General features: G+C 45.8%; 1 protein-coding gene across 2 annotated transcripts; it reads left to right on the forward strand.

Moving 5' to 3' along the window:
* Tbc1d25 (TBC1 domain family member 25) lies at positions 1–24,202 on the forward strand. 2 transcript variants are annotated; one of them, XM_005085135.4, is made up of 6 exons: positions 1–279; positions 2,038–2,147; positions 3,700–3,854; positions 21,914–22,041; positions 22,180–22,368; positions 22,631–24,202. In XM_005085135.4, exons 1-6 carry the CDS (start codon positions 157–159, stop codon positions 23,975–23,977), a joined length of 2,052 nt encoding a protein of 683 aa, XP_005085192.1. In that variant the 5' UTR covers positions 1–156; the 3' UTR covers positions 23,978–24,202. The 2 variants fall into 2 exon arrangements, with proteins under 2 accessions (XP_005085192.1, XP_021091622.1); XM_021235963.2 differs by lacking the exons at positions 1–279; positions 3,700–3,854.
* The last annotated feature ends 1,596 nt before the right edge of the window (positions 24,203–25,798 follow it).

Raw genomic sequence — 25,798 nt, forward strand, 5'->3', positions numbered from 1 at the left:
CTTCCAGGCCAGGTGGGAGGGGCAGGGTCGTACGGTACCCTGTGCGCCTGCGCTCTGGTGCAAGGTGGGGCCGCGGGCGCCCGCACTGTGGGGTGTTCGCTAGGGTAGGGGGCAGCTACCCGGTGTCACCGGGACAGAGACGACAGAAGCGGCGGCATGGCAACATCCTCCGGGGCCTCGGACTCGGCATGCTCTGCAGCGCCCCCGCCCGTCGGGGGTGCCCAGGCGGCAGCGGCGGCTGAGGAGGAGGAGCGAGAGGTGGTACGGGTCCGAGTCAAGGTGAGGCCGGCGGTTGGACGGCCAGCCTGCATGGGCACCCAAAGGACGAAAAGATGGTGGCTGTCATAGGATAGAGGGCAGGACCTGAAATTTGGGGCGTTACTTAGCGACAGGGGCGAGGTTTGAGAGCAGAATGGTGGGAGAACGAAGACGGGTATTGGGGACATAGCCCTGTGTGTGTGACTGGCAATAAAGGGGAAGGGGCGGACAGAGTGGAGGGGTGGAGCCTGCGAAGAGAGAGGAGATAGGGTTAGAGGAGGGGCCTCTGGAGTCCAGGGGAAGGACGGGGCGCTGTTGCTGGCAAAAGGGGGAGTTCTAAAGTCAGTCAACATCTAGGAGAGTGCACTTTCGTGCATGTCCCCACCCCTGAGCACACGTGCTTCTGGGAGGGGGAGGGACAAAAAGAGTTAAATGATTTGTTTTGGACACTGGTGAGTATCATAAGAAAACAATAGGAAAGGTTAGGATCTAGGGAATTCCTTTACCCAAAGTCGTATAGGAAAATTTCCCCAAAGAGAATCGAAGTCACAGAGACCTGAATAAATGAGTCAACTAGGGACATTTAAGGTGGGAGAAGAGTTCTAGGTTAGAAGGAACAGCAAGAGTACAGGCTGGGAGGTGGGGATGAGCTTGGTTTGTTCCTGTACATTCCCATGTTGTTGGAGAAGGAAGACTGAGGTAAACGTGTTACGCAGTCGAGAGAGAAGGGCTGGTGGACAGCCTGTGTAGCATACTGACCAAGGAACTTGTCGAAATAATTCGAACAAGCTCAGACTGGAGTGGTAGCACTGGCAGTGATGAAAAGGTCAACGAGCCGGGAGGTGGTGGTCCACGCCTTTAATCCCAGCACTCAGGAGGCAGAAGGGGGTGGATCTCTGAGTTCAAGGCCAGCCTGGTCTACAGAGCGAGTTCCAGGACAGCCAAGGCTACACAGAAAAGGTCAACAGATCACGTCAGTGTAATATTGCTTAAGGGAAAGATTTAGTGAGTGAGCCAGATGAAGAAGTGGGGAGAATGTTCAGGCCAAGGGAGATCAGCACACAGAAACTCTGGAGGAAGAATGTAGTCAAGGTAACTACCAATAGTTTGGTACTTATTAGAGTATAAAGTTCAAAATAAATCTGAGCGGAAGGAAGGAGGGCTAACTTGGGACCCTAGGTTTGCTGTTGAAAAGATTTAAGCATTGGAGTGTTAACAGATAGATTTGCTAGATTGGTTGCAGTATGGGGGACTGATTTTACTGTGGTCAGACTGGACATGGTGATTCTGGAAACCATATATAAGGGAATCTAGGATTGGACACTGGACTATTACAGTAGCCTTCCTTCCTGCCAGTCTGTTTTACAGAGCACAAGAAGGACTCTGTAAAATCCTTATTTATTTATTTATTTTTATTGCTGTTTTGCCTGTGTATATGTTTGTGTGAGGGTGCTGGATCCCGGGGTTACAAACAGTTGTGAGCTGCCATGTGGGTCCTCTGGAAGAACAGCCTGTTCTCTTAACCACTGAGCCATTTCTCCAGCTCCAGGACTCTGTAAAATTCTAAGGACACATCCATTCTTTCTTTGCCCAGTGATTGCCCGTGCCTTCCCCTCACAGAGAACAAAAAGCAGAGTCTCCACTACGATCAAGAGCATCCCATCTAAATCTTGTTCCCTGCTACGTCTTTGACCCTGCCTTCTACCATTCTGTACCCCATCCCCTCTTCCAAATGGTGATGTGGCCCCTCATGGCCTACCCCTTGTCTTCTTTCTCCAGAAATGTGAGAGCTTCTTGTCGCCTGAGTTCCGTTCTTTTGCTGTAGATCCTCAGATCACCTCGCTGGACGTGTTGCAGCATATCCTCATCCGAGCCTTTGACTTGAATGGGTGAGTGCGAGGACAGAGCAGGCCACCCATCTCAACAGCAACTGTCTGCCTTTTGTGGTTTTGTTGTTTGTTTGTTTTTCAAATAATTCCACAGTGTCTATATATATCTTGCTTGGAGTATTTAGGAAATGTCACAAGATAAGCTAGGAGAAGTACTTTGGTCTACAGGGTGTGTGTTTTTAAAGCTTTCAAGGAATGTTCCAAAATATCTCTCCAGACAAGTTTTACCAATACAGCCTCAGCAGCAGCATAGAAAATGTTTTTGCTGGATGTGGTGGTCCACACCTTTAGTCCTAGCACTCTGGAGGCAAAGATAGGCAGACCTCTGACAGTTCAAGGCCAGTCTACTCTACATGGCAAGTTCTAAGACAGCCAGAGATACATAGAGAGACCTCTCAAAAAACCCAAATAAAATGTTTGTCTCATCAAGCATGGTGAGGCATAAAGTGATCTCAGTACTCTAGAGGCTGAGATAGGAGGATCAAGGCTAGCCTAGGCTACATAATGAAACTGTCTCAAAAGGAAGAAAAAAAATGAAATTGTTTTCTTTGTGCCCTTGCAAACAGTGGTTACTAAAAGACATTGTAAAATTTGTTCATCTGCTAGCTGAGAGTTGATATCTCTTGGGGGCAGATGTGATGGCTGTTTTGTTGTGATAGGTTATTTTGGAAGAATATATGACTATGGTAACAAATTTTTAAATTTTTATTTAACTTACTTATTTTATGTACATTGGTATGAAGGTGTCAGAGCCCCTGGAACTGGAGTTACTGACAGTTGTGAGCTGCCATGTAGGTGCTGGGAATTGAATCCAGGTCCTCTGAAGGGGCGGCCAGTGCTCTTAACCACTGAGCCATCTCTCTAGCCCTGTGGGAACAAATTTAATTAGTATGAAATTAAGCCAGGTGTGGCAGCCCAAGCCTTTAATCCCAGCCCTCGGGAGGCAGAGGCAGGTGGATCTCTGTGAGTTTGAGGCCAGCCTGGTCTACAGAATGAGTTCCAGGACAGCCAGGACTGTTATACAGAGAAACCCTGTCTTGAAACACCAAAAAAGAAAAAATGTATGAAATTGGTGGATATTCATGTGATACTTGGTTTACAGTGACAATCACTCAAAACACTTGTTTATGTAGTTGCACAAGTGTATGTGAAGAATACACTCTTAGTTGCTCTTGTACATTTGTGCAATAATATTCTGTTGTGAAAAATAACAAACATACAGACTGTTTTCTTTTGTGTAGTAAGAAGGCTGCTTTCTTCCCACTTGTAACCCTCAACTATACTGTTACCACCCCCAGAGGGGACCAACATTTTACCAGTTTTCAGTGTGCCCTCCAGATATAAGCAGGTGTGTATCTGTTTCTGTGTTTCTGTAACAAAGTGGATAGAAATGACCTAACCTTGGCCTACCCATAATCCTTAGCATAGTTCCCAGCACATAGAAGAAAGTTGTTTTCAATACCTTTCACATTACCTTCCTTGTTTTGTTAACTGTTCCTGAAGCTTCTGGGGAGCTGGGGGTCCCAAGCGCTCCCTCATATCCTTTGTCCAGGAAGAAGAACTTTGGCATCAGCTACCTGGCGCGGGACCGGCTAGGACAGGAGGCTTTCCTCCCCCTCCTCTCTGATTGGGACCTCAGCACAGCTTTCACCACTGCCTCCAAACCTTACCTGCAGTTGCGTGTGGACATTCGGCCCTCGGAGGACAGTGAGTACCCAGGGCCTGAGGGGTACTGCTTTGAGATCCAGCTTTTCCCACATATGATAATCCTGCCCCTTACAGTACACCCTAGTAGGCTGCAGGGACTCAGTTTTTTAAAATTACGTCTGGAGAACTGGGCTCAATCATCAGTAATGCCCCCCAAAAGTTTATTACAATAGTGGTAGTTATATCTTTTGGACTTAATCTCAAGGCTAGCCTTAGCTACAAAAGCAACCAACCCTGTCTCAACACAAAACTACAAAATAATTCAAGTTTGGGTTTTTTATTTTCAAATTAGGAATATTCAACCTATATTAAATTGGCAATTCATGCCAGGTGGTGGTGGCGCACACCTTTAGTCCGAGCACTGGGGAGGCAGAGGCAGGTGGATCTCTGTGAGTTTGAGACCAGCCTGACCTACAAGAGGTAGACCAGGACAGGCTCCAAAGCCACAGAGAAACTCTGTCTTGAAAAACCAAAAAAAAAAAATTGGCAATTCATTTGAAAGCATATGAGTATAGTAATGTTTTCAGGGTTGTTGAAGGAAAATATCCATGCTCTTGAGGAAAACCCACTTAAGTATGAAGGGGTAAAGCACATGGTGTTTCCAAATAGTTTTACAAAAATCTGTTTCTATGTAGAAGTAAGATAAAGCAAACGTGGCAGAGAAGCTGATTGGTTCTAGATGAGGGCTGCAGGCACAGGCCGTTCAGTCTGCTCCCTTCTGCAATGCGAGACGTGGAAGCCAGGCCTTGCTCACTCACCTTAGGCACACATCAGCTCCAGTGCGTTCTGGTAGTGCTTCGGTGATAGGAGTGGGGTTTTTTACATATAGGATGTTACGCCTGCTTTTATATCTGTGCACTACATGCATGCTTGGTACCCAAGGAGGCCACAGGAAGGCATAGGATCCCCTGAACTGGAGTTGCAGATGGTGTGAGGCACCTTCTGCCTGCTGGGAGTCAACCTTGGTCCTCTAGAAAAAGCAGCCAGTTTCTTCTGAGCCATCTCTCCAGCACCACCCAGTGTATTCTGTTTCTACGTTATTGTGGGTTTGAATTTGGCTTTGGTTTTGGCATTTTTGAAACAGTTGTGGACTGGCCTGGAACTTGCCATGTAAACATGACTGGCATCAAACTTACAGCGATCCTCCTTTCTGTGTTCCCCAGGTCGTGGGATAGACAGGACCCACCATACTTGGCTATGTTGTTGGTTTGTTTTGTTACTAAGAACCGAATGCCAGTCCATATGTTTGCTAGGCTAGTGTTATGCCACCAAATTACACTTTACCCCTTTTTCTTTTAGGGTAGGTCTCACTAAATTTCCTAGACTGACCTAAAACTTAGCAGTTCTCCCACCTCAGCCTTATGAGTAACTGGGAATCAAGTGTATGTCACCACACCCAGCAACACTCAGTAGGGTTTAAACCACATTTTTCTTTGTTCTGTATGTGTGTATGCACGTGTACACTTGCACATGTGTGTCATGACATATGTGCACATCATAGAACAACTTGTGGTGGTCAGTTCTCTCCTATTCTGTGACTCCTGGGGATTGAACTCAGATTATGAGGTTTAGCAGCAAGTGCCTTTACCCACTGAACCATCTTGCTAACTCAGCAAGTTCTTTTTTTGTTTTGTAATGAAAATGTTATGTAGCCATACAGTTCACAGCTTTATAGAACTTTTATACCCATTTAGGTACAAATTTAATTAGTATGAAATTAAGCCAGGCGTGGCAGCCCAAGCCTTTTAATCCCAGCATTTCTGAGGCACAGATAGACAGATCTCTGTGAATTTGAGGCCAGCCTGACCTCTTACAGAAGAGGGATTATTATTTTTCCATAAAAATAAATGAACAGGCCTAGAGAGGTATAAGATTTGTCCATGTCAGATGGATAGTGGAAGACCAAGATTTGAACTCAGACAATTGATCTGGCTCTAGATACCCCCCCACAACAAACAATTTGACTCTGTGATGATTTGAACTTGTTTAGATTGGCAAGGGCCAAGCTTGGTGGCACATGGCTTTAATCCCAGCACTTGAGAGGCAGCGGCAGGCGGGTCTCTACGAGTCTAAAGCCAGCCTGGTCTATGTAGAGAGTTCCAGGACAGTGAAGGTCACATAGAGAGACCCTCTTTGGAAAAAAATGAAAAGGCTGTCAGCCTTCCTAACTCTTAGGAGGCTGAGGCAAGAGGATTGCCATGACTTCCAAGTCAGCATAGACTGAGTCCTTAAAAAAACAAATAAGCAGGGTAGGTGGTGAACCCCTCTAATTCCAGCACTCAGTACGCAGAGGCAGACCGCTCTATGAGTTTGAGTCCAGCCCAGTCTACAGAGCAAGTTCCAGGACAGCCAGAGCTACACAGTGAAACCGTCTTGAAAACACAACAAAAAGGAAGAAATAGAGGAAGAGGAAGAAAGAGTTGAGAGAAAAGAAGTGAGATGGTAGGGCACAGAAAAATGTGTCAATGATATAAGCCAGTGACTTCAGTAATTTCCCAGGCCTCAGTTCCCTCACCTGTAAAGTGGAACAGTAGTAGTATTTAAACAAATAAAATCTCCTTGACTAAATAAGCACAAGGACAAGCCAGTGGCCTAAGAATTGAGAAGATGCCAATAGAGAGAGCATACAGAGATACCTGTCTCTTTCACAGGAGCACAGTTTTCAAAGTTCCTTTCTCTGTTGTGTTCATGTGGGAGTGCATGCGTGGGGATGTGGGGTGCCTTGAGTTCCTCAAACACCATCCACCTTAGATTAGAAATGGGCTTCTCACTGAACCGTGGAGATCACCAGTTGGCTAGATCGGCTGCTCAGCACACCCATGGATCTTCCTGTCCTACTCCCCGGGAGCTGGGAATATAGGTTTCCACCAGTATGCCTCCCATTCTATATGGGTTCTAGGAATTATCAGAGTCCTGCACTCAGATCCTCATGATTATGTGGCACTTTACTGACTGAACTATCTCCCTAACTCAAAAGTTATCTTTAACTGGGCAGTGGTGGTACACACTTTGCTGTTGTTGTTTTGGTTTGGTTTGGTTTGGTTTTTCGAGATAGGGTTTCTCTGTATTGTTTTGGAGGCTGTCCTGGAACTCACTCTGTAGACCAGGCTGGCCTCGAACTCACAGAGATCCGACTGCCTCTGCCTCCCGAGTGCTGGGATTAAAGGCATGCGCCATAGCACTGAGGAGGCAGAGGCAGACAGATCTGAGTTTGAGGTCAGCCTGGTCTACAGAATGAGTTCCAGGACAGCCAGGGCTACACAGAGAAACCCTGTTAATCCTACTACTGCTGTTTAAACACCATTACCACAGTTAAAAACCAAATTTGAAGCAAGCTTTAATTAAACACTGACCATGTGGATGGGCTCTGGCCAGGTCTAAACCCAGGTTCCTGAGAAATGGCCCTGAGTCATAGTTTGCAGTGGTTTAAGAAGTAAAACCCAAAAAATGGCTATAGAAAAAAAAACTAAAAAAAAAAAAGAAGTAAAACCCATAGTTCATTGTATTTCCCATCAGGTCCAATCACCGGCAAGCATACATCCTGATATACCTCCACCCTGTGAAGCTCCCATCCACTCGTGATCAAGCAAATCTGGTGTTTAAGGGAGTGAAAAACATGTGGCTCGTTATCTCCCATGATCAATAGCCTCCAGCATTTCAGCAACTATCTGTCCTTGGGCAAAGGGCTTGCATTGCAGATCAGAGGCATTTTTGTTTCATGAATCTCTAAGGCTTGATAATTAAAAATTAAAATGTAACTTTGTATCTCAAAACCCTATCTCAAAATACCAAAAAAGAAGTCTTTCAAGCTGGTCATTGGTGGCGTATACCTTTATCCCAGCACTTGGGAGGTAATGGGAGGCAGAGGCAGGCCAGCCTAGTCTAGAGTGAGTTACAGGAAAGACAGAGAAACTGTCTCAAAAAACAAAGTTTTCCATGGACTGGAGAGGTGGCTCAACAGTTAAGACTACTGAGTGCTCTTCCAGAGACCCTGGGTTCAGTTCTGAGGACCCACATAGAGGCTCAGAAGTCTCTAACTCCAGTCCCAGGATCCTGACACCATCTTCTGGCCTCAGGGGCACTGCATGGGTGTGCTGCACAGACATCCATGCAGTTAAGTCACTCATAAAATAATTTTCTTTTGGTTTTTCCATACAGGTTTCTCTGTGTAGCTTTGGAGGCTGTCCTGGAACTCACTCTGTAGACCAGGCTAGCCTTGAACTCACAGAGATTTGCCTGCTTCTGCCTCCCAAGTGCTGGGATTAAAGGCAAGCGCCGCCAACACCTGGCTCATTTACAAACATTTTTAAAAGGACTAGCAAGCAAAGTTTATTGAGAGAGAACCAGCTTCCTGAAGCCATAAGAAAACTCAAAAAGTTGCCTTACATTTATATTGCATTTTATTTATTTTATGTGTGTATGTGTGTGTACACAAACATACCACAGAGTACATGTAGAAGTCGGGACAACTTCCAGAAGCCAGGTCTTTCCTTCTATCATGTGAGTCCTGGGGATTGAATTTAGGTCATCAACCTACTGAGCCATCTTACATGAACATGTACACACATGCGTGACATGGCATGCATGATAGATAGAGGATAACTTGCGGGACTCTTGTCTTTCTACCATGTGGGTTCTAGGGATTGAACCAGGTCACCACATTTGGTGACAAGCACATTTGCCGCCTGTTGATCCAGCTCTGTGTGTGTGTGTGTGTGTGTGTGTGTGTGTGTGTGTGTGTGTGTGTGTGTGTGTGTTTCATTTTGTTTCTTGGAGACAGGTTCTCACTGTGTAGTTCAGGCTGGCCTTAAACTAAAATCCCCTGCCTCAGTTTCTAAGTGCTAAAATTACAGGTATAGACAACCACATTCAAGTTATAATAGTTTTAGTGTGTTCTTTCATAAAAACGTTATTTTCTGGCCTTTTGAGGATAGAACTCAGGTCATCAGACTTACTGAGCCATCTCCCTAGCTCACTCCTGGTTTATTATGCCTGTGGCAGAGATCCAAACTCTTGTGCTTTGTCAGCAAGTACTTCACAGTTCTTATTTAACAGAATTAATTTGTCATACCATTAAAATGCCGACGAGAGGACTAGGTATGGTGGTAGGTGCCTCTAATTTCAGCAGGGAGGAGGCAGAGGTGGGAGGATCTCTGTGAGCTGGAAGCCAGTCTTCATCTACACCAGCTATGGCTACACAGTGAGACCTTGTTTTTTTTTTTTTAAAGTCCCAGTCCAGTGGTGTTGGAGCACGCCAGTAATCACTCCTAGTAACTGGTCTACAGAGGCAGGCAAATATCTGAGTTGGAGGCCAGCCTGGTCTACAAAGTGAGCTCCAGGACAGCCAGAGCTGTAACACAGAAAAACCCTGTCTTGAAAAACAAAAATGAGCCAGACCTTGGTGGCGCACGCCTTTAATCCCACTCAGGAAGCAGAGGCAGGCAGATCTCTATGAGTACGAGGCCAGCCTGCTACCCTGGTCTCCAGAGCGAGTTCCAGGACAGCCTCCAAAGCCACAGAGAAACCCTGTCTCAAAAATCCAAAAAGAAAGAAGAAAAAGAAAAAATGAGTAAATAGATAAATAAAAATAAGATTTTAAAAAAATCCCACCAGCCTAGTGGGGGATGCCTTTAATCCCAACACTGGGGAGACAGACAGATTTCTGTGAGTTCAAGGGCCAGCCTGGTCAACCTAGTGAGATCCATCCCAGACAAGCAATGTCATATAGACCTTGGATTAAAAAAAACCCTGATGGAAATTTTATTGGAGTTACATTTGAGGGTGGGGGTTATTGAGATAGGGTCTCTCTATGTAGCCCTGGCTGGCCTAGAACTCAGATCTGTCTGCCTTCCTGCCTCTGCCTCTCAAGTGCTGGGATTAAAGGCATGCCCTACCATTCCAGCCTTTTTTTTTTTTTTTTGGTTTTACGAGACAGGGTTTCTCTGTATTGTTTTGGAGGCTGTCGGTCCAGCCTGGCCTCGAACTTACAAGAGATCCGCCTGCCTCTGCCTCCCGAGTGCTGGGATTAAAGGCGTGTGCCACCACCGTCCAGCTTGGAGTTAAATTTTTTAAGGGAACAAAATTTAGGGGCTAGAGAAATGATTTAGCAATTAAGAAAATATACTTCTTTAGCAAAGGACCTAAGTTTAGTTCCCAGCACCCATGTCAGGTGGCTCACAATTGCCTAATAACCCCAGTTTCAGAGCAGTTTGAAGCCTCTGGCCTCAGTGGGCACTGGTACCCCCAAAAAACCAGGCAGTGGTAGTGCACATCTTTAATCCCAACACTTGGAAGACAGAGGCAGGTGGATCTTTGTGCATTGGAGGCCAGCCTGTTCTACAGATCAAGTTCCAGTACAGCCAAAACTGCACAGAGAAACCCTGTCTCGAAAACCCCCCAAAAAAATTTTAAGAGAAATGAACAGGGTGTAATAAAGAAACCGAAATAAGCCAGGCGTTGGTGGCGCACACCTTTTAATCCCAGTACTCGGGAGGCAGACACAGAAGGATCTCTGTGAGTTTGAGGCCAGTCTGGTCTACAGAGCTAATGCCAGGATAGCAGGATAGGGTCCAAGAGAAACCCTGTCTTGAAAAGCCAAAATAATAAATGAAAGGTGAAGGTTTTTTTTGTTTGTTTCATGTTCTTTGTGTTTCGAGACAGGGTTTCTCCCTGTAGCCCTGGCTGTCCTGGAACTCGTTCTGTAGACCAGGCTGGCCTTAAAGTCACAGAAATCTACCTGCCTCTGCCTCCCGAGAACTGGGATTAAAAGGCGTGTGCCAGCACTGCCAGGCATGAAGGTTTTTTTTTTTTCCAAACTGCCAAGGCTGTCTTGGGAAAGCAGAGAGAAGCCACTGTGGTGGTAGGGGTAGGAAGGGTTCTCCTGGCTTAAATGTGACCAGGTACCCGTGAGTAAGGGTGCCTGTGAGTTGAGGTATGGACTTTAGAGAACTGAAGGGAGCCTAGGGGCTAGTCGACCTTGATATGCTAACAAGTACCACAGTCATATGTTCCAGGAGAGCCATTTGTCCCTTTTGCCAGAGCTAAGGAGAACGATTTCCTTTTTGTCAGTAGGAACTATCTTAAAGCTCCTGAGGGAATACTGACTTTGTCTAAATGCCTGACCTTAGGAAAAGGAATTTCTTAGGGGACCTGAAAAGAAACTGTTAGTAACCCAGTAAATGCATTCACCTTATTAAAAATAAAAATAACGCCCAGGAGGGTTAAGGTTTGCAAGATCAACCGTCCTGGGCCATAAATAAGTTCAAGGCTAGCCTGGTTAAGTAAAAAATGTGTGGGGGCGGGAGCAGGGGTGGAGAAGGGTGTTGGGTTTGGGACGTAACTCAGTGTTTGAGCATTTGCCTAGCATCTGCTAGGCCCTGAATTCAATGCCTAGTATTAGAATAGTAGTAAAAGACAAACATGAAGGCTGGTTATGTAGTTTAGTGGGATAACAGCCTAGCATGCTTGGGTTCGATTCTCAGTATCACAAAAAATAAATATAAATGAAAATGTTCTTTAAAAATGCTAGAGACTCTAGCTAGGGTGGTGATTGTGCACACCTTTAATCCCAGCACTCTGGAGGCACAGTCAGGCAGATCTCTGAGTTCTAGGCCAGCCTGGTCTACAAGTTCCAGGATAGCTAGGGTTATACAAGAGAATCCCTGTCTCGAAAAAAATGCTAGATACTATAGGGAACATTGTGTTTAACTACACACACACACACACACACACACACACACACACACACACACACACACCTACACACACACCTCTCCTTTGCCTCAGTGATCAATTTGCTCTGTAGCCATACAAATCCTTTATTATTTGTAAACAAATGTACAGATTATTTGTATGTAGGAACATGAGAGTATATTCATATTTATACAACTAGTTTATTTTCTTCATGCTATACTATTAGTAATTGTTCAGTATATGGACCTTGTAATATAAATATTGTTAATGCCGTTCTTAAGACCATTTTTCTTTTCTTTCTTATTTCCTGTGTATGGGTTTTGGCCTACATGTATATATGTGCACATGTGTGTACCTAGTGCCCAGGGAGGACAGAGGAGAACATTGGATCCCTTGGGCCTGGAGTTACAGATGGTTCTGAGCTGCCAAGTGGGGGCTAGGAATTGAACTCCTCTGGGAATAACAGCTGAGCCATCTCTCTATAGCCCCTTGAGATCATTTTCATGGCTCTGAAAGCAACAAGAATGTCATGACCAAGCCTCTCTGAGAAGCCCATTTTTGTCACCTCTATAACTTGGTGGACTATCAAGCCGAAATCTTGAACCAACTTGAACATTAGTGATGTAAATTATCTCTGAATTATAATTACAGGGTTTCTCAACAGCCCTGGCTGTCCTGGAACTTGCCTCAAACTCAGAAATTGCCTGCCTCTGCCTCCTGAGTCCTGGGATTAAAGGTGTGTGCCACCACCACCCAGCCCCTAGTCTATCTTTAATATTTTTTTTTTTTTGGTTTTACGAGACAGGGTTTCTCTGTTTCGGAGGCTGTCGGTCCAGCCTGGCCTCGAACTCACAGAGATCCGCCTGCCTCTGCCTCCCGAGTGCTGGGATTAAAGGCGTGCGCCACCAACGCCCGGCTAGTCTATCTTTAAAAAAAGTTTACTTTTATTATTTCTACTAATGTGTATATGTATGTTTGTTTGTGTGAATAATGCCATGTGTGTGCCCTCCAAGGCCAGAAGAGAGCATCAGATCCCCTGGAACTTGAGCAACAGGTGGTTGTGACCTGCCCAACATGGAGTGCTGGGGTCTTAGCTGCTGGTCATCTCTCCAGCCCCCTTATCTTTTGTTTAATTGCTTTGTTTATAGGGTATTTTGAAAAAGCAAACTTGTGTGTACTCAGTCTGTTTTGGGACGGGGTCTCCCTGTGTAGCCCTGGCTGACCTTGAGTTTGAGTTCCTCCTCCTTTAGCCTCCTGGTGCTGGGATTACACACAAGTCTGGGCCTCACACCAAGCTGTAACCCAATGTCCTGTCAGCATTGTGGTAAGTAGATCTAGCATTTTCCCTGAAGCTCTGGAGTAAAGCAGGACCTCATGCCTGCTAAACCCATCTCACTGGAGTGTTACAGGTACTCATACTATGCATCCAGATGGTGTGTGGCTTCTGGAAATTCTAACTCAGTTCTTCATTCTTGAATAGTAAGCACCTTTATACACTGAGCTTATTTTTTAAATTTTGAAAAGAAAACATATTAAGTTAGATCCCCATCCCCTGAATTTTTTTCTCTGCATTCCAGGCCAGCCTAGGCTACCTAGTCAGGCATACACTCTCTGCCCCTCACTACACAAAGAAAAAACAATTCAGATAAGCGTAATGAGGCAGAGAATCAAAAGTTTAAGACCTGCCTGCACTACAAACAGTTTCTCTGTGTAGCTCTGGTTGGTATTCACTTTGTAGACCAGGCTGACCCCAAACTCAGAGATTCACCTGCCTCTGCTTCACAAGCGCTGGGATTAGAGGTGTGTGCCTCCACTGCCTGGCAAATAATTTTTTTTTAAAAAAGAAAGAAAAATACTGATCTTTTGAAGGAGCTGAGTTGAATTCCCAGCACCCTCAATGCAGCAGCTCACAACGGCCTATGACTCCAGCTCCAAAGGGTTGGTACTCTCTCCTGGCTCTCTTGGCTCTGTACGCACAAGCACACACAGATAAAAATAATAAAATACATTGAAAAAGCAAACAGTGGAAAAGAGGTTGGGAATATAATATCCAGTGGTAAAAGGACTTGTTTAGTATATTGATACCCTAGATTCAAGCTGTAGGATGGCCAAAAGAAATGATAACAGTATCAGTGATAATAATTTAGTCAGTTATGCCAACATCACTTGTTTACAAAAAAAAGAAAAACACTGAGGGCTGGAGAGATGGCTCAGCTAAGAGCACTTGCTGTTGTTTCAGAGAATCTTGGTGCAGTTCCCAGCACCCACTGGTGACTTCAATTATCTATATAACTCCAGTTCCAGGAGATCCGATGCTCTCTTTTGACCTCCACAGGTACCAGGAAAGCAAGTGGTTCACAGACCTACATGCAGGGAATACGCATAAAATACAATTTTAAAATAAATTTTAAAAACTGACTTTTTTGGTTTTTTGAGAGAGGGTTTCTCTGTGTACCTCTGTAGACCATCCTGGCCTTGAACTCACAGAGATCCGCCTGCCTTTGCCTCCCAAGTGCCGGGATTAAAGGTGTGCGCCGCCGCCGCTGCGGCCACCACCACCACCACCACCTGGCTAAATGACACATTGGATTCCCATATATACTTAAATTTAGTTCTGGGCTTCCTCTTGCTTTCTGCTAACTGGATTAATTTGTGCTAAATTTAACACTATGCGGATGTGTTTTAACTTTTTGTGTATCTGTGTACCATGTACATGCCTGATGTCCTTGGAGACCAGAAAAGGCCATTGGATTCCCTAGAACTGGGGTTACACATGATTGTGAGCCACTTTGTGGTCGCTGGGAATAGAACCCAGGACCTCTGGAAGGAGAGGCCTTAGCCATTGAGCCATCTCTCTAGCCAAATATGTATATTTCAGATGGTGTCTCACTGTGTAGCTCTGGCTGGCCTGAAACTCATAGAGGTTCGCCAACCTCTTCCTCCCAAGTGCTGGAATTTAAGGCTTGCACTACCACACTATTATTTTGAATGACAGTGATTTTGTGGTCAGTTTTAATTTAAAAAAGAAGCCTTTGCAATGTTCCTGATGTTCATTTTCTTAGCTATTCTTAAACATGAATTTGTTCTTGTGAATCTTAAAATAATTTCACCCAGTGTCAGGGGGAAAACACTAGAATTCTGATTGGTATTATCCTAGATGTATATATTAGTTTAAGGTTTGGCAAGTGTAACAACTTTATGATGAAGAATGTAGTATGTATCATATGTATTATGTAATACCACAAACAGGGTCTGGGCCAGAAACCCATAATGAAATACTTGGATGTATCTGCAGGAAATATATGCACATTCACCCAAAGTGGGTTATGTAAAACCAATTTATAGCCTCATGTTGGTCCAGGTCAGGTTTTGCCACTAGACAAGTTTGTGCTTGTAGAAACCCTTTGCCTATTTCTAAACATGTTTTCAGTTTTCCTATTGTTTATCAGTATATAATAGAATACTACTCTACCTGTTAACTGCTTTTGGCCTTCAATAGCTCATATGTTCTCTCCCTCCCTGCCTCCTTTCTCTCCCTCCTCTCTCGGTCTTTCTCTCTTTCCTCTCATCCCCTTCCCTGCCCCATCTCTGGGTCTCAGATTGCCTAAGCTGGCTTCGAACTTCTGATCCTCCTTTCTCTACCAGGCAAGTACCAGGATTATAGGTATATACCACCACACTGAGCTGAATGACACTCTTTGTGATATCCATGTTGTTGCTCTGCCTTTCTGTTTGTATTTGTCAGATATACCTTAAAGTTTCAATCTATTTTTGATGCAGGTTCTCACTATGCATCCTATGCCAGCTTTGGATTCACTGTGTAGCCCATGCTGGCCTCAAATTTATGATAGCCTTCCTCACTTCATCCTGCCAAGTACCAGGATCACAAGCCTGAGTCACTATACCCAGCTTAATTTTTATAGTTATTTGTTTGTTTGTTTTACATCTGTGCTGCAATTTCCCCTCCCTCCTCTCCTCCAGTCCCTCCCCCACCCCCTCTGTTTCCACCCTCCAATCCCCTCCTTTTCCATCTCCATCCAGGGAAAGGCAGGTCTCCCATGAGTATCAATAAAACGTAGTGTATCAAGTTGCAGTATGGCTAAGTACCTCTCCATGTATTAAGGCTGGGAAAGGTGACCCAGTATGAGAAGTCGGATCCCAAAAGCCTATAAAAGAGTCAGTGACACCAGGCAGTAGTGGCACATGCATTTAATCCTAGCACTCAGGAGGCAGAGGCAGGTAGATCTCAGTGAGTTCAAGGTCTGGTCTACAAAGCAACTTCCAGGACAGTCAGGACTGTTATCCAGAGTGCCTAGGTCAGCCCCATGCAGGCTCCCTGGTTGTTGGCTTAGTCTCTGTGATTCCCTATGAGCCCAGGTTAGTTGATTTTGTGGTGTCCTTGACACCTATGGCTCCTACAATCCTGTCTTCCCCTCTTCTGCAGGATTCCCTGAGCTCCATCAGATGTTTGACTGTAGGTCTGCATCTGTTTCTATCAGTTGCTAGATAAAGCCTCTGATGACGATTGGGCTGGGCACCAATCTGTTCACAGGAGATGGCCAGTTCGGGCTACTTATACAAAATTGCTAGGAGTTGTAGCTGGGGTCATCTTGTAGATTCATGAGAGATTCCCTTGTGTCAGGTTTTTTACCTAACCCTGAAATGCACCCCCCATCTTCCTAGCAGTCTCTTTCAGTACTCTCCCCTCTCCGTACCCCCCATCTGATTGCTCATGTTCCCATTCCCACCAACCCTCAGTCTACTCACAAAATCTCTTCTATTTCCCCTTCCCAGGGAGATCCGGGTGCCCCCCCATGAGCCCCTCCTTGTTACTTAGTCTCTGTGGATTGTGGCATAGTTCTCCTTTATTTTACAGGTAATATCCACTTGTGAGTGAGTACATACCATGTTTGTCTTTCTTGGTCTGGGATACCTCACTCAGGATGATTTTTTTTCTAGTTCCATCCATTTACCTTCAAATTTCCTAATGTCATTGTTTTTAACACCTAAGTAGTACTCCACTGTGGAAATGTACCACATCTTCTTTATATACTCCTTGGTTGAGGGGCATCTGGTAGTTTCCAGGTTCTGGCTGTTTCAAATAGCTGCTTATAAACGTTGTGGAGCAAGTGTCCTTGTTGCATGATTGAGCATGCTTTGGGTATATGTCCAAGACTGCTATAGCTGGGTCTTGTGGTAAATTGATTGCAGAGAATTAGAATCCATGACAATCATAGTGACAGGCAGGCTTGGTGCTGAAGCAGTAGCTAAGAGCTCACATCTTGCTTTTGTTTTATTTTGGTTTTTCAAGACAGGATTTCTCTGTATTGCTTTGGAGGCTGTCCTGGAACTCGCTCTGTAGATCAGACTGGCCTCAAACTCACAGCGATCTGCCTGCCTCCGCCTCCTGAGTGTACACTACCACTGCCCAGCTGAGACAGGATTTCTTTATGTAGCCCCTGCCTGACTTAGAATTCACTATATAGACCAGATTAGCCTTAGACTCACAGAGATCTGCCAGCCTCCACCTTCAAGTGCTGGGATTAAAGGCATGCACTACTACACCCAGCTGAATTTAAGCATTTTTAAAGATTTGTTTTATTTTAAGTGTATGTGTGCCTGCATGTATGTATGTGAACCATGTGCATGCCTGGTGTCCAAGGAAGCCAGAAGAGGATGTTGGATTCCCTAGAACTGAAGTTTCAGGCAGGTGTAAGCTGCCACCTGGAAGCAGAGACGTGAATACCAGGTCCTCTACAAGAATAGCAAGTGCTCTTCACCACTGAGCCCCAATATGTATGCAGTGTAAGATACTTGACAGTGAATTTCTTTTTGTTGTTTTTATTAGTTAGTTAGTTAGTTTTCAAGACAGCAGTTTCTCTGTATTGCTTTGGAGCCTGTCCTGGACTCGCTCTGTAGACCAGGCTGGCCTTAACCCTTTTTGTTGTTTTTAAACAAGGTTCTGCCGTATATCTTAGTCTGGTTGACCTTTAATTCACTATGTAGCCCAGTCTAATCTCAACTTAAAGCAGACATCCTGTGTCAGCCTCCTGAGTGTTGTAATTACAGATATGCACCACCACGCATGGTGTTTGCTAAACTTTAATGATGAATGTAGTATAATGTGCCAGACTTAGTGGTACACACCTTTAATCCCAGCACTTAGGAGGTAGAAACAGGCAGTTTCTATGAGTTAGAGGCCAGCCTAGTGTACATAGCAAGTTCCAAACTAGCCAGGGCTATAGCCCTGGTTGTCCTTACTATGTAGAGCAGGCTGGCATCGAACTCAATGATCTGCCTGCCTCTGTCTCCAAAGTGTGAAAATTAAAGGCATAAGCCACCACACCTGGTCTACAATGGTCTTAAGTTTTTTGTTTGTTTTTAATTTTGCGATCTATTTCATTTATATGTATGGGTGTTTTGTCTACATGTGTCTGTGTACCATGTGTATGCAGTGCCTGTAGAAGCCACAAGGGTCAGATTACTTGGAACTGGAGTTAGAAGCAGTTGTGAGCTGCCATGTGGGTGCTAGAATTGAACCTGGGTCCTCTGGAAGAACAGCCAATGCTCTTAACCACTGGGCAATCTCTTCAGCCCCTTGGTGAGCCATTTCTTCAGAATATTTTCCATACTTATTGCCTATTTAATTCTTTTTTTTCTGTTAAGTATTTTTTCTATTTTTCATTTAAACTAGAAACAAGATTGTTTTACATGTCAATCCCAGTTCCCTTTCCCTTCCCTCCTCCCCTGCCCGCCACTAAGTCCCTATCTCATCCCCTTTCTGCTCCCCAGGGAGGGTGAGGCCTTCCATGGGGGATCATCAAAGTCGGTCATATCATTTGGAGCAGGGCCTAGGTCCTCCCCCTTGTGTCTAAGCTAAGAGAGTATCTCTCTATGTGGAGTGGGCTCCCAAAGTCCATTCATATACTAGGGATAAATACTGATCTACTATCAGAGACCCCATAGACTGCCCAGGCCTCCTCACTGACACCCACGTTCAGGGGGTCTGAATTGGTCCTATGCTGGTTCCCCAGCTGTCAGTTTGGGGACAGTGAGCAACCCCTTGTTCAGGTCAGCTGTTTCTGTGGGTTTCTCCAGCCTGGTCTTGACCCATTTGCTCATCACTCCTCCCTCTCTGTAGACTAGGCTGGCCTGGAACTCAGAGAGATCCACCTGACTCTGCCTCCCAAGTGCTGGGATTAAAGGCGTGGGCCACCACTGCCTGGCTTACAGTAGTCTCTTAATTTGGTAAGTAGTACAACCTTCATCTCACCTGGAAAGGGTTTTAACATTTTAGCAAGTCCACACTGGCAGCTGTTGGGAGGGGCACACAAAAGGAGCAGGACCTGTTCAGGAAGCACTGGTCTGAGGTATCTGGGGTCGTGGCTCAGATAGGCTCACACGGTGGATGAGCAGTGAATTGGCATTGAAATGTGTTTTACGTGAATAAGCCACAGGGCTTGGCAATGATTTGGACTTGGGGACTGAGGGAATGGGAGGGCGCAGGGATGGGTCAAGGTTTCTAGCAATTGAACAGATGAAGCAAAAGGGAATAGCTGTGCTGGGAGGGGTTATCTAGTTCTCTTCTGTGGCCCCTTAGTTTTGGAGCACCCTCAGAGATATTCACGCAGAGGCAGTGGCATCTAGGTGTGACCTTGCTTTCCCTTCAGCTCTGTGGAAGACAGGCCTGTGAGTCATGAAAATGCTGCTTAGGGATGCCATTGACCTGCAAATGGCAGTGACTTAAACAAATAGAAGTTGATTTGTTTTATGTAACCATTTAATTCATATAATTATCCATATAATGGAATTGTTTGGATGTTGTTAGCTTTGCGTCACTGTGATGTCGTTGATATCTATTAAAATTCTTTTTGTTGTTGTTGTTTTGTTTGTTTTTTGTTTGGCTTTTTTTCCCACTTTTTTGAGACACAGTTTCTTTGTGTAACAGCCCTGGCTGTCCTGGAACTCACTCTGTAGACCAGGCTGGCATTGATCTCAGAGATCCACCTCCCTCTGCCTCCCAAGTGCTGGGATTAAAGGTGTGTGCCACCACCACCCGGACTCTATTAAAATTCTTGAACCTGGCAGCTCATTCATATAACGCTAGAACTCAAGAAGTTGAAGTATAGCTGGGCGTTGGTGGCTCAGCCAGGAAAAGCACTTGCCAGCAAGTCTGACAACCCAAGTTCGATTTCCAAAACATTCATGGTATAGAGTAGGGAAACTGACTTCCATAGGTTGTCCTCTGACTTCCTCACATGCACTGCGGCCCATACATGTACACGCACAATAAATAAATGTAACTTCATTGTTGTTGAGTTTTGGTTTTTAAGACAGGGTTTCTCTGTAGCTTTGGAGCCTGTCCTGGAACTCGCTTTGTAGACCAGGCTGGACTCGAACTCACAGAGATGCATCTGCCCCTGCCTCCTGAGTACTGGGATTAAAGGTATGCTCTTCCACTGCCTGGCTGAATGTAACAGTTTTTGTTTTTGGAGAGAGGGTTTCTCTGTGTAACAGCCCCGGCTGTCCTGGAACTCGCTCTGTAGACCAGGCTGGTCTGAAACTTAAAGAGATTTTCCTGCCTCTGCCTCCCAAGTGCTTGGATGTGCTATTACATTGGGCAATAAATGTAATGTTTTAAATTAAAAATAAAAGAGGCTAGAGAGATGACTAACTAGTTAAGAGCAACATTGCTCTTCCAGAGGCCCCAAGTTTGGTTTCCAGCTCCCTTGTCAGATGGCTCACAACTGCTGATAATTCCAGCTCCAGGGGATAGGAGAGCCTCTTCTGAATGCCATAGGTATCTCTACTTCACATGCACATGCCCCAACATAAGCACACATATATACATAATTCAAAATCAAATAAATCCTTAGAAAACAAGAGCACTTATTGTTCTTTCAGGGGACCTCAGGTCACTTCCCAGCACCCACATCTGGCAGCTCAGCACCGCCAGCCCCAGGGAATCCAAGGCTTCTGACTCTGTAGGAGAAGACCCCAGGTTCAATTTCTAGCACCTACATGGCAGCTCACAACTGTCTATACTTCCAGTCCCAAGAGATCTGATGCCCTCCTCTGTCCTCCCTGAGCACCAGGCATGCATATGGTACACAGACATGCATGCAGGCAAAAATCCATACACATAAAAATGTGGTTTTAAATTCAAAAAGGATTCTTGAACTTAGCCTCAGGTGGCCATTGCTGCTGCAGCCCATCATATCTGAAGTAAGAAGAGAGAGTAGGGAGAGATCTTAAGGGAAGGGGAGAGGATAATGGAATACATGTGAGATGAAAACAGCAGACCAGCAAGAGGAGGGAACGGGCATAAATAAGAACAAAGTATTTTCATAAGTGTTTAAGGAAATGTCACAATGAAGCCAATTACTGTGCATGGTAACTTAGAAAGAAGAAAAGGAAACTGTAGTGAACAAAACTAAACCAAAAGGATGAAAAGGGGGAAATACAGAGAAGGAGGAAACCTCTGCCGGTGTTTTGTGGGCTAGGAGCAGCTAAGGTCAAGCATAGAATCGTTCCCTTTGTCAAAAGTACGCAATGAATCTCTCTACTAACACTTTATCTAACATATTTCTGAGCTCTGGGGTAAGGTAAATGAGCCTGTGGTCCTAGGAATAGGAATCAACCATTTCCCAGCTACAGAGTCTTTGTCACTAACTAGTTGTTTAAACATTTTTGGTCATTTTCTGTAAATTGGGAACGGCAATGGCTCTGTCATTTTGGTGGGAGGAGTCTCAGGAATGTAAGACGAGGGTGTGTAGGCTCTCAGACTTTGGGCCTGGGCTGCACATTCCCCTTTTTTTCTTTTCTTAGTTTTTCAAGACAGTGTTTCTCTGTGTAGCCCTAACTGTCCTGGAACTCACTCTAGACCAGGCTGACCTCAGACTCACACATATCTGCCTGCCTCTGCCTCCCAAATGCTGGGGTTAAAAGCGTGTGCCACCAGGCCCTCAAGTATTTTTTTCAAATGAGATAGAGTCTCATATAGCCCAGGCACTGGCCTTGAACTCTCCATCTTCCTATCTCAGCCTCCAGAGTGACTGAGATTACAGGCCTGCACTTCCAGGTCCAATGGATATTATTATTTCTTAAGGCTAATCCCTTGCTTCAGTGCCTTGCAGTAAATATTACTTAAATCATTCAACTGTTAAGGGCATCCCCGCCATCTTGTAAAACATTTCCCATGTCAGAAGTGTTCATGGCTGATTTCTATACACTATTTGGATGATGCAGGGAAGCAGGAATAGACATCGTTTACTGCCTTGCAGGTAGCTAGGCTTTAGAAAAGGAACCCGGCCCTGTGACATGGGTTTACACCCCTGTTCTTATAGTGCCTCCCTCTGTGTGCTCAGGCCCATTGCTGGAAGACTGGGACATAATTAGCCCCAAAGATGTCATTGGATCCGATGTGCTACTGGCCGAGAAGCGCTCCTCACTGACGACGGCTGCCTTGCCTTTTACACAATCCATCCTCTCTCAGGTGATTTCAGGAGACTGGGGGCTCCAGCTGTGGTTGGAGGGAAGGGTCTCTCCAGAACCCCCATTCCAGAGCTTTCTGGTTGGCATCTACCCTGTCCTGCATGGAGACCTGCAGCTTCTTTTCCTCCTTCCTTCCCAGGTGGGCCGTACCTTGTCTAAGGTGCAGCAGGTGCTGAGTTGGTCATATGGGGAAGATGTCAAGCCTTTCAAGCCACCTCTGAGTGATGCTGAGTTTCACACGTACCTGAATCACGAAGGCCAGCTCTCCCGTCCTGAGGAGTTGCGCTTGCGGATCTATCATGGCGGTGTGGAGCCTTCACTTCGAAAAGTGAGTCCCCTCAGTCACTCCCTGTACCCATCACTCTGCGGTCACTCGTAGCTCATAAGATACATTCAGTGGAACATACTGTCATTGGTAACGTAGAGAGATTCCAAGGATGGAGGTTCATTTAGGGTAGGTCAGTGGCAGGAAGGCAGACCTATCACAAGAAGGACAGAGGCCACAAGAGACAGGGTGGGCACTGACTAATTGACATGGGTATGGCAGCTCAATTGAAGCTCAGCTTCATCCCCCTCTTGTCTCTGGCCAGGTGGTATGGCGGTACCTCCTGAATGTGTACCCAGATGGACTGACGGGTCGTGAACGGATGGATTACATGAAACGTAAGAGTCGAGAGTATGAGCAGCTCAAAAGCGAGTGGGCCCAGCGAGTGAACCCTGAGGACCTGGAATTCATCCGGAGCACAGTCCTCAAGGATGTGCTTCGCACAGACCGAGCCCATCCTTACTACGCGGGGCCTGAGGATGGCCCACATCTACGGGCCCTACATGACCTGCTCACTACCTATGCCGTTACCCATCCACAGGTATCATACTGCCAGGGCATGAGTGACCTGGCATCGCCCATCCTTGCTGTCATGGACCATGAAGGCCATGCTTTTGTATGCTTTTGTGGCATCATGAAGCGCCTGGCTGCCAACTTCCATCCCGATGGTCGTGCCATGGCCACCAAGTTTGCCCACCTCAAGCTGCTATTGAGACATGCTGACCCAGACTTCTACCAGTACCTGCAAGAGGCAGGTGCTGATGACCTCTTCTTCTGTTACCGCTGGCTGCTGCTGGAGCTTAAGCGCGAGTTTGCCTTTGATGATGCCCTCCGAATGCTGGAGGTCACCTGGAGTTCACTGCCCCCTGACCCTCCTGAACATGAAGTGGAGCTTGTTGGACCTCCCAGCCAAGTGGTAGACACAGGTTTTGGTAGCCACAGGGGACGGCCAGTACGGCAGAGGCACATGCTGAGGCCTGCTGGCGGAGGCGGCAATTCTTTTGAAGACACTGTTGTCCACTTAGCTACATCTAGCCAGGGACCTAGTGGTGGGGGACGTCTCCTGAGACAAGCCAGCCTGGATGGTCTCCAGCAACTCAGGGATAACATGGGTCCCAGGAAGGACTTTCTAGTCCAACTAGCCCACCCAGCTAAGTCCCTCTCCGAACCCTTGCTGAACTCCCCAGATCCACTCCTCTCCTCCTCTTCTCGGCCTGATTCCCCATCTTCTTCATCTCCTCCATCTACCCAGGAGGCTTCTCCTTCTGGTGACATGGCTATAGGATCCCCCTTGATGCAAGACGTAGGTTCTCCCAGAGATCCTGGCAAATCTCTACCACCCCCACCTCCAATGGGCCTTCCCCCACCCCAGGAGTTTGGCCGAGGGAACCCATTCATGCTCTTCCTCTGCCTGGCTATCCTGCTGGAGCACCGTGACCACATCATGCGCAATGGGCTGGATTACAATGAGCTAGCCATGCATTTTGACCGCCTGGTGCGGAAACACCATCTAGGGCGTGTCTTGCGCAGAGCCAAGGCTCTCTTTGCTGATTATCTGCAATCTGAAGTGTGGGACTCCGAGGAGGGAGCTGAGGCCACAGCTCCATCTTGATTGTAATCCCTCCAGCTTTCCAACCCAACGGTACTCCATTCTTTCCCTTGAGGGCCTACACACGAGACATTATTCCCTGCCTGCCATCCCCAGACATGTTGGAGCCTGGGGCCCTCTCTCCCTGGGTTTGAGTGTGTATGGCTCAGTGTTGGCACTGTCCCACGGAGGCCACGGCCTCTTCTGTTTTTGTTGTTTTGTTTCTAAACTATACTTTGCACACACAAAGGTCACTGTGGTATGTGTATTTCTCTACTTCCTGGATGTTGTAGACGTTGCTTTGGGCTGTTTAGTTGATGGGACTGAAATAACTCTGTTGATTTAGGGTGGCTCCTGCTTTTTCTGCCACAAGGAGAGTAACTGTTGAAAAGCAGTTATTAGTGAACCCAGCCCAGGGACTGCTCTAGAAAAGGCTAAATCTGTGTTTGCTTGGTTGGGTTTTGGGTTTTTTTTTAATTTTGTTTTGTTTTGTTTTGGTATATCTATCTGCTAGAATACAAAGGTCTATTTGATAGCTGTGAATGTCATTTTAAGATAGACACAAAAAGATAGGAAGAGAGCGCTTGTAGCTCAAAAAGAGGCAAGATTCGTGCCAGACCTGGTGGCACATGCCTTTAATCCCAGCACTCGGGATGCAGAGGCAGGCGGATCTGGGACCAGCCTGATTTACACAGTGAGCTCCAGGACAGCCAGGGCTACACAGTGAAACTCTGTCTCAAAAAAAGAAAAGAAAGAGACAAGATAGCCAGGAGTTGGTGGCGCACACCTTTAATCCCAGCACTCGGGAGGCAGAGGCAGGCGGATCTCTGTGAGTTCATGACCAGCCTGGTCTACAGAGCTAGTTCCAGGACAGCCTCAAAACAATACAGAGAAACCCTGTCTCAAAAAACCAAAAAAAAAAAGAGACAAGATTTACTACAAAAACGGGGAAATAGTGGTGTAAAGAGAGAAGTATTTATGCTGCTCATTATTTCTAGGATCTAGACTCTTCTCGGGGGACCTTACCAGTGCATGATGGTGGCAGCCCTGAGCAAGGGTCTGAGGTTTATAGTTTTCCACGTGCTTTGGAACCAGCTTGTGGGACTATGCCATGCCATACTTAGAGCCTTTCCAGCTGATGCCACCTGTCTTAACCATTTCAGCATATTGCCACTGATACGGATGAGAAAGACGAAGTAGACAAAACAGCCCTAAGAGTTTGCCTAAGTATTTGCATGATAATGATAAAAATCAGGTCCTTGGGGCTGAGTGATGGTTCAATGGCTAAGAATACTCATTACCTGGGGCTGGAGAGAAGGCTCAGTGTTTAAGAGCACTGGCTGCTCCTCCAGAGGTCCTGGATTCAATTTCCAGCACCCACATGGTAGCTCACAACTGTTTGTAATTCCAGTTCCAAGGGATCTGATACCTTCACATAGACATACATGCAGGCAAAACACCAGTCAATGCATGCTCATAAAATAAAAATAAATTATTTGGACAGGTGGTGGCTCATGCCTTTAATTTCAGCACTCAGGAAGCAGAGACAGACGGATCTCTGTGAGTTTGAGGCCAACCTGGTCTACAAAGTGAGTTCCAGGATGGGCTCCAAAACTACAGAGAAACTCTGTCTCAAAAAACAACAAAATATATATATGAGAGAGAGAATGGTTCCTGGCCAGACATAATTCCCAGCTACTTGGGAGATTGAAGAAGAGTCACAGGTTCAATTCTAGCCTGGGCTACAGAGTGAAAAATCTCTTTCCTACTTACCTAATCAGAATATAGAGGAGTTTTCTCACAACGAAACTGTCCTGTACTAAGGATATAATAGATGGTGGATGA

Source organism: Mesocricetus auratus, unplaced genomic scaffold (assembly GCF_017639785.1).
Source record: "Mesocricetus auratus isolate SY011 unplaced genomic scaffold, BCM_Maur_2.0 Super-Scaffold_100033, whole genome shotgun sequence".
NCBI classification, from domain to species: Eukaryota; Metazoa; Chordata; class Mammalia; order Rodentia; family Cricetidae; genus Mesocricetus; species Mesocricetus auratus.